The sequence below is a fragment of the Ailuropoda melanoleuca genome, chromosome 18, assembly GCF_002007445.2.
Source record: "Ailuropoda melanoleuca isolate Jingjing chromosome 18, ASM200744v2, whole genome shotgun sequence".
Lineage (NCBI taxonomy): Eukaryota > Metazoa > Chordata > Mammalia > Carnivora > Ursidae > Ailuropoda > Ailuropoda melanoleuca.
Window position 1 is genome coordinate 12,483,764 of NC_048235.1, and position 9,582 is coordinate 12,493,345.

Sequence of the window (9,582 nt, forward strand, 5' to 3'; positions counted from 1 at the left end):
ATTTGTATTTGTCACAATTTGTAGCCTATATACTGATGAAATTTTAGCCAAATGAATTTTTTTTTAAAGATTTTATTTATTTATTTGACAGAGATAGAGACAGCCAGCGAGAGGGAACACAAGCAGGGGGAGTGGGAGAGGAAGAAGCAGGCTCATAGTGGAGGAGCCCAATGTGGGGCTCGATCCCATAACGCCGGGATCACGCCCTGAGCTGAAGGCAGATGCTTAACCGCTGTGCCCACCCAGGCACCCCTAGCCAAATGAATTTTTATCACTGGACCATTAAAAACATTAGAAGAAACTTCTCTTATTTGCAGTCAGTGGGGCTGTCTACATAGAAAACCCAAGTGAATCAACAAAGTATTCTCATTATAAGAGTTCCAGCAAGGTTGCTGGATGTAACGTTCAATATACAAAAACCAGTTGGCTTTCTATATATCGGTAATAAACCTCCAGCAATGTACTTTTAAAATAAGTATCATTTAGATGACAACAATAATTATAAGGTAAGTAAGAATATATCAAATAGAAAACATGCGTTACTGTTATGGAGAAAATTGTAAAACTTTAAAACATTAAAGGAAGTTCTTAAATAAATGGGGAAATATGCAAAATGGTCTTGGGTAGGATTTGGATAGGTCTAATATTATTCGTTCTGTGGAATCAGTGCAATTTCCTTCAAAATCCCAGTAGCTTATTTTGGTTTGTTTTTGTAGAACTTGACACTTTTGATCATAAAGTTTCTATGGAAAGGCAAAAACTCAGAAATAGTCAAGATATTCCAGAAGAAAAACTAGGCAAGTTTACTTGCTCTTCTAAATTCGCAGACTTATTGTAAAGCTGCAGTAGTCATTGCTATGATAATTGGCTTGGGGATATGTAAATAAGCCAGTGGAACAGAAGAGAGATCTAGAAATAGATCCACAGATCCACACAGATGGAAATTGTATTTTAGAGACAGGCATTGCAGATCAGTGGAGAACGGATGAACTGTTTTACAATTGGTGGTGAACAATTGGGTGTCCATTTGGGAAAAAATTGGATCTCTACACTGTATATAAAAATCAGTTCTAGGTATCCTAAAGTTCTAATTGTGAAAAGCAAAACTTTATTACTTTTGGTAGAAAATAAGAGAATTGTTTTATGACTTTGGAATAGGGAAGAGTTCCTTTAAGACATAAAAGTATAAGCCACTGAAACTGATGAATTTGATTTGTTACAATTAAATGTAGAAAGTGAAAAGACAAAATACAAATTGGGGAAAGCTTTTTACAACATGTAAAACTGACAAAGTATTAGAATTCATATCAAGAAATTCTACAAATCATAAGAAAAACAAGTCTCCTTACAGAAAGTTGAGCAAAATCTCAAGTATGCAGCATAAGGGAAATGGAAGAAGCCAGTGTAAGGGAAACAGGGAGAGAAGGTTAACCCTACTAGGAATCTGAGATTCATATGTGCTCCCACTAATTTGGAAAACATAAAAAGGTTTAACAATGCGCACGGTTTGTCAAAAGAGGTGGAGTATAAAAGAGAACAATTACTTTGGAAGTCTGCTTAGCAGTACCAGGTAAAATTGAAGATGCCTATACCCTATGGTCATAGAAAAAGTCTTACACGTGCACACGAAGGATATATGTAAGAATGTTCGTAACACCTCTGATTATCATAGTCAAAAGCTAGAAACTATCCATCAGCAGGAAAATGCATAAATTGTGGCATAGTCATATAATGGGATGTTGTGTATCAGTGAAAATGAATTAACCAGAGCTACACCTGGTAACTTAACAGTAAGTGAACAAAGCAACTGCAGATGTTCAGAATATGAACAAATTGCATGTATGTAATATTGGAAAACATGCAGAACACTGTGCACTTCTTAGGGCTACATACATAATTTGGAAAAGTGTAAAGAAACACATAGCAATGATAGATACGAAATTCAGGATAGTAGTTACTTTTGGGGAGTGCAAACAGAAAGGGATATGTGGGAAGATTCAGCTACATTACGTTTTCTTAGGCTGGGAGGTAGACACGTGATATTTCATGTGTTATTAGCATGGCTTAATTTTTTTTCATAAATTTTAAAACAGTGGATAAGATAATACTAAAAATGAGAAAGGAAAAATAATATAATTTTATTTTTAAAAAACTAGCAACTTTCTTTTCCCCACTCCTGAATTTACCACATTGAAGTTCGGGTTAATATCTTTTCCAAGGAGTTAAAATAGGACTTTGAAGGCACTGCGTAATTATCCCATCATGCTACTGTAGTACCGTAAAGACACATTTCTTAGTGAGGAGGGTTACATGGTTTTTCCTGTTGCTTCTGTATAATAATTTGCGCAGAGCATCCGCTCTTCCACATCTGGATACGGACTCTTCCTAAGGGCTCTCCTTGGTCAGGTAGTGGCCAGCTGGCCCTGTAGTGTAGTCTCCATTCCAGCTGTAATAGAGGGGAAAATATTGGACAGTTTCCTGATGGTATTCACTTTATCTTGGTAGTGCTGGAATGCCACTGTGTTTATTGATGGTAAAATATTTTTAGTTCCTCGGTTTCTGCTATGTACCTCAAGAGGCGTTGTAACAGTACGCCTGCAGGTGGTGTGTGCTCAGCTGTGAGCTGGCCGCAGGGTGAGGGGAAGGTCTGTGTCATAATGCCGGTCACTGCACTGTCACCTACACTGAGAGCGTTTTGCTACCAAACACCGTGTTAAATGGTGTCCTTCCTGGTTGCCTGATTGACCCTCCTGTCACTGGGGCCAAACAGCAGCCGTGAGTTATGACATTTGTGAATTGGAAACATTCAGAACACAAACAGGATTCCAAAAGCTTTTCACAAAACTACTTCCATTATTAAAGCTCTAGAAAATGTAGAAGTAATTTCTGTTTCCTTTGGAACAAGTTGGTGCATATACACGTTTCCTGTTTTTGATTTAACTTTTCGCGTGAAACATGGATGTGACAGCTGCCCTTTTCTGCCGCAGGACCTCAGCCATGGGAAACGTCCCCGTCATCAGTACTGTCATCACTCTGCCACACGTGATCGTAGAAAACATTCCTCTCCACGTGAATGCAGGTAACGCCATCAAATTGTACTTGAGAAAAAGAATCCAGGAAGAATTTTTATCCATTTTAGCTTCTGAGGTTTAAAAAATTTTTTTATTATGAAAAATGGCCAACATTTACCGAAGTAGGTTATGATCAGTCCTGTTTCATCTGTACCTCTACATATGCCTCCTACTCCCGTTATTCTAAAGCAAATCCCAGATATTATTTCATCTATAAATATTTCTGTCTGCATCTTTAATATTGGTTATTTTTCTAAACATAATCACAATTCTAGTATCATCACTTAAAAAGTAGCAAAAATTTCTTAATATCATCAAATTCCAATGTCGCAGTTTCCCTGGTGGACTCCGAAGGTTCTTTAGATTGTCTTAAGGTCTTGCATTGCAGCTGGTGGATGTCTTGTACTTTTGAAATCGATGGGCTCCGGGAAGACCCCCTCTCCACTCCATCACCTCCTTCACCACCACTTCCCCTCTTCCTTGCTGTTTTTTGTTAAAGAAATGGGAGTCCGGTGTCCTGTAGAGCTTCCCACAGTCTGGATTTTGCTGATTGCATTATAATCATTTTTGAGGGTTCCTGGGTGCTGGTGGTAAGATCTATAGTCTCGATCAGATTCAGGTTCAACTTTTTGGCAAGAGTACTTCATAGCCGATGGTGTGTGCTCCCATCAAGAGACCCGTGATGCCTATCATTCCTTCTTGAACCGTGATGGATATTTAGGGAAATGTTTTATAGATTTAAAAAATCATTCCTAAAATATAATTCAGCTGCTGATAGCCAAGACCCTTTCTATGTCAATCAGCTTTAGAAGGAGACTTGATTCTTTTGGGCCGGTTTTATCAGAGTCCCATGTCTGTTGTCCAATCAAAGAATTTTCTTTCTTAGCAAGAGTACAGTATTACCACTAATTTAAATAATCCCATGTCTATGGAATGAAATTCATTTACAAAAAGAACTCATAAATGGTGAATTATTTTTTTAACCAAAAGAAATGTGTCCTCTTTCTTTGCAGATCTGCCATCATTTGGGCGTGTCCGAGAATCCTTACCTGTCAGGTATCACCTACAGAATAAGACTGACTTAGTTCAAGATGTGGAGGTTTCTGTGGAGCCCAGTGATGCCTTCATGTTCTCAGGTCTTAAACAGGTTAGGTCATATCTCATGGGGTTGCTTATGTAGATACAGAAGTGTGGCCAAGAAAGGGAGAGCTGTACATTTAGGATTTACAAATGAACTGATAAGACTGATTATGGTCCCTATTATTTCGATAGGAAGTTTTTAGTCACTTTTAAAGATTAAGTACAATTTGTATAGAAGTGGATTAAGTGGGTAACCCTTTTCACATCGAGATCATACATGTAGGTTCTTTCTTTTTATAAAACAAGAATTCACAAATCCTTGGACAGTAATAGGATTCCTGAAAATTTTAGATTTCCCTTTTATTACTACTGAGTGTGTGTGTGTGTGTGTGTGTGTGTGTGTGTGTGTCTTTTAATTGGAGGCCTAGAGGCCTTACTACCCATATTAAAAGTCTGATCTGGGGCACCTAGCTGGCTCAGTCAGTAGAACATGCAACTCTTGATCATGGGGTTGTGAGTTCAAGCCCCGTGTTGGGCATGGAGCCTAGTTAGGGGGAAAAAAAAAAAAAGCCTGATTCTTTTCTGAGCTATCAGTGAAACTTTTTAGAGATTTTGATCTTGCACTGAATTTACTTATCTTTGGTACATTTAGACTCAATTTTATATTTACATATAAAAATAAATCATTCGGGTGTTTTGATTCGGCTTATTCAAATCAGAAGTAGAAAAGTTCCATCACATTTTTTAATGGAACATACACTTTCAGGCAAAACTATATTTCAATGAGAATACTGTCTTCTGTCAAAGTGGATAATGGACACCCCTCAATAGTCGGTAAATAGTTTTTTATGAACAAGGACGTAATTAGAAGAACAAATGTATGTCCTAATTCTCAGAAGTGTCTACCCTGACTAGTCATCTGTGCTGTACATATTGTGAGTGCTATGTTTGTTGTTAAATGTAAAATAGAATTATATATGAGTAAATCCATTTGCCAATTTAAGTTTATAACATATAATACATATCACATTAGCTATTATATGTTGGTACACACATATATTATCTTTGACACACGTACATACCATACGTACTCATTTGCAATTGAGGAAGCTTTTCTAGAGTGCCCTGATCTTTTTCATATGCTGATTTATAAAAATAGAGGATAGCAAACATCTTTTTCCCCCTGACATCATTTACCTCGCCAGAAAGGTCCCCTAAAAGAAAATACCGGAAACAACTAGTTTGTCTTATGTTGACATAATGTATATACAAAGATACTTTTCTACCAGTTATCTCATAACGTATTGTGACTGTAAAAATCTACCTGGTCTCAGACACAGAAAATATCGATCCATCCCACGTTCCCCTTTTTAAGCCAGTGCAAGTTGCCGTTTAGATCTTGGTAGAAACTGAGAAATCATACACACTTTTTTATGCATTTATTATCTGTGTAGTCTTCACGTCCTACTAGTTCAGCCCTGTATTTAGAATCTGTCTGGAGGGTAGATTGGGTGTCACCAGAAAGATTTGGGTGTCCAGTCACTTGGGAATGGAGGGGGGAAGTGGGAAGGTGCTGGAAGCGTGTACATTTGATTGCCTGTCTCTACAACTTGTGCTGTAGATTCGATTACGGATCCTCCCTGGCACCGAACAGGAAATGTTGTATAATTTCTACCCTCTGATGGCCGGATACCAGCAGCTGCCGTCTGTCAACGTCACCCTGCTCAGATTTCCTCACTTCACAAATCAGCTGCTCCGACGTTTCATACCTACCAGTATTTTTGTAAAGGTAGGGCTTAGAAATTGCCTGCTTTTTAAATCTCCGGTCTTGAAAACAAACCAGAGGGGTTTCTTTCACGTAAGCTTCACTAAGCAATATTTCGAGACCGATAGTTTTGGGTTTTATGATACGAATTTGGCAGTATTGCTCTTCATTTCTGTGAAGTTGCTATTATTTTACAGAATCTAATTTCAGAGGTTTTTATTCCCTTAGGTAGATAATGATTTACCTTTGTGGGTTCCTTAGATGTACGTGTTTTTTTCTTTGGCTTAGTAAAGTATGTTTTTACATTGTAGTTAGCTTGTAACTAGTTTTTAGTCAAAATGGGTCAACTTTCTTTTTTTTTTTTAAGATCTTATTTATTTATTTGACAGACAGCCAGCGAGAGAGGGAACACAGGCAGGGAGAGTAGGAGAGGAAGAAGCAGGCTCCCAGCGGAGGACCCTGATGTGGGGCTCGATCCCAGAACGCTGGGATCACACCCTGCACCGAAGGCAGACGCTTAATGACTGTGTCACCCAGGTGCCCCGCCCCATGGATCAACTTTCTAAACATGATCCTTGAACGTTCCTAATTCTCTGTGTAATACCGGACTGGGGCCTTTTCTGAAAAGGATCCTGTGTCGGAGACTGTCCTCAGGTTGACCGTTTTGATGTTTTACACGGGGACCACGGCCAGGTTCCTGGAATAAAGGAATGTGTAGGATGGTCATAGTCAGTGTGGGAGAGAGTGAATCGTGACGTGCGGGAGGTTCATTGAGCACAGCGCTCACTTCCGCTGAAGCCGTTCTCGCTGCCTAAAATTAGGGCTTGCCTCCAGGTAGTTGTGGGTTCCTCAGTAACTCAGCTGTACGTGGATGCATATGCATCCTGTGTGCCGTCCTCTGTGGTAAGTTCATACTCACTTTCTAAATGACACGTCACATTGCTCGCTCTTGCCTTTTGTATCTGATTCAAGTGTGGAGGAACTGTCGCTTCTTTACATAATCTGGGACGGGGTAAGTGATAAATTAGTCTGTGTTAATGCATCCTTTATAATCTTCCTAGCTTTTATCTTTCCATCTGCAAAAAAATAATTTTTTAACGTTTCCAGGCACCGTACTTTTAAAGTGTAAAGGAAAAATCTCATACTTCTAGATCTCTTGCACTTAAACAGTGGCTTTTTTAAAAGACTTAATTTTTTTAAAGCAGTTTTAAGTTCATAGTGAAATTGAGAGGAAGGTACAGAGATGTCCTGTATGCCCCTCGCCTGCCCCCCTAACAGCAGTTTATTTTTATTTTTTAATTAAAAAAATTTTTTTAAAGATTTTATTTATGTATTAGAGAGAGAATGCGTGTGTGTGCACGAGCAGGGGTGGGGGGAGCGGCAGGCAGAGGGAGAGGGAGAAGTCTGGCTTCTTCCCAGGACCCTGGGATCATGACCTGAGCCGAAGGCAGATGCTTAACCCACTGAGCCACCCAGGCGTCTCAGCAGTGGGTTTTTAACCATTTCCACCTGTTCACACTTACAGGCTATGTCTGTTGCTGTTCCTTCTGTCATGTCTGAGGTCACCCTGCAGGGGAAAAGTCTCATGACTGGGGCAGGGAGCAGCGGCGGCGCGGGGACCTGCTGAAGTGTGCTAGTACAGCTTTAGTTAGCGTGAGAGTGGCGTCAGCATAGAGTGAGCTGTACTAACATAGCCTGTTGGAGATGTGAGAGTTGATCATTTTGAGGAATCAGGATTTCAGGTCCGCCGATGAATCTCTTTCATTCCTTTCCCTGTACACCCAGCCTAATCCCAGCTCCTGCTAGTTCAGTCTTCTGGTGTTCTTCCACAGGACACCTCTTCTGGATAGTGCTTCAATCCATAAGGAAGGGTTCCAGAAAAATAAACATTTGTAAGTTTTAGCAGAACTAGCATGCCGTTTTCTAACTGCCATGCTCTTTTTTTTAAATACAAGTACTACCTTCTGGTAACTTGACTGCTGTCTAAAAAGTTGGCTGGGATCCTCAGAGCCAGCTCCTTTATCAGTTGGGAAATCTCAGAGTGACAGTTGTTTTACCTGTCACGCTAAGGACAGTGACTGAGGAGTATCCTTTTCCCGCTTAGTGAACAGTCTTACAGCTCATGTTGGCCATCCCTTCACACCTTTACTAAACTCTAGAACTGTGCTATTCCAGTATGATAGCCACTAGCCACGTGTGCCCTACCGAGATGTAAATTAAAATTAATTAAAATTTAATTTAATTTAAAAATTAGTTAGTTGCGCTAGCTGCACTCGAAGTGCCCAGTACATCAATGTGACAGGTGGCTATCCTGCTGGACAGCACTGACTAGAGCTTGAAAGTTCTCTTGGACAGTGCTCCCCTAGTTTAAGGCTAGAGCAATATTTTCCTTCCTTTGAAATATTTTTCTTCCTTCCTTTCTCCTTTGAAAAGTAGATTCCAGTTTTCTATTTGCATGATGTTCTTATCTTCTGTTCATGTTTGTAAAGCTGTGTTGGTAAGGATTTAACAGGTTGAGCCATTATTCCGTTTGTTCTTTCTTTTTTCTTTTTTTAAGATTTTATTTTATTTGAGAGAGAGAGCACAAGCACAGGGAGCGGCAGGGAGAAGGAGAAGCAGGCTCCACGCAGAGCAGGGAGCCCGATGTGGGGCTTGATACCAGGACCCCGGGATCATATCCTGAGCCAAAGGCAGACAGTTAACAACGGAGCCATCCAGGCACCCCCAGTATTCCGTTTCTAAAACTGAACATCCTCTATCAGTACTAAAGATTATGTGAAGTATAAGAGACCAGGCACCTGTTCTTAAATTCATTCCATTCCTGCCTTGAATGTCAGAGGCCTAACTTGCACTCACATACACATTACACTCACAGGTGCATGAAACACACGGCAACGAAACGCTCCCTTCCCTGCCTCAGGGAGCCCCTCCACCAACCATTCTGTTTCAAGCCTAGACCGTGGCTTTTGGTGATGATGTTGTAACACCGTCCTGTTCCGTGTCCTGAATACCGTCTCATGCTCTTCCCACAGAGGTCTGCTATGTGCATCCGCTCAGTAAGATTATTTGCGAGAGAGTGATTTTTTTCAGTTCCTTGATCTGCCTGAGGTATTGCTAACCTGCCAGAAGTTTTACCCCTAAGAACAGTTATGATCCTTTTATTCATTCTTAGCCTTTGCTCGTCTGATATGACGATTTAAGTTTTCTTCAGTGACCTTGGGGAAAGGGAAGTTTTTGTTTTTATCTGCTGCTTCTGTCCTTGTAGTATTCATTGTTAGATACTTTAGTTCATTGTGAATTGCTTTTTCTTACAAACAGGAGATTGGGAGACCTTGATTCTCCAAGGAAACTTGTCTATCAGCTCAGTTTGTGGCCTTCTTGAAGCCTAGGATGCAGGAGGGCCCTGAGCAAGAGAGAAAATAAAACTACCCCTTAAGCAGGAATGGCAGATGGGTTCCCAGTCACGTTCCCGGTGAGAGATCCGTAGCCGCTAGGACACAGGGTGAAGACAACTGGTGACTGAGGCGGATTCAGCCGGTGGAGGTGGACGGTTGGCTGGCGATGTCGGTGTCTGGTGGCAGAGGGAACGGGGGCAGCACCTTGCCCCTGCAGCTTGCCCTCCCCAGGTTCAAGTGAAGCGAGAAGGTGGGGTGAGGGAAGGAGAGA

At 40.6% G+C, this 9,582-nt stretch overlaps 1 protein-coding gene across 2 annotated transcripts in view; it reads left to right on the top strand.

The window, feature by feature from the left end:
* Window positions 1–9,582, top strand: part of TRAPPC11 (trafficking protein particle complex 11) — a 46,306-nt gene extending 36,724 nt beyond the window's left edge. For both annotated transcript variants that reach the window (XM_034647639.1, XM_034647638.1), the window contains exons 27-29: window positions 2,988–3,079; window positions 4,085–4,218; window positions 5,773–9,582. In XM_034647639.1, coding sequence (XP_034503530.1) covers window positions 2,988–3,079; window positions 4,085–4,218; window positions 5,773–6,120 — 574 coding nt within the window. In that variant the 3' untranslated portion in view covers window positions 6,121–9,582. The remainder of the gene's footprint in view (window positions 1–2,987; window positions 3,080–4,084; window positions 4,219–5,772) is intronic.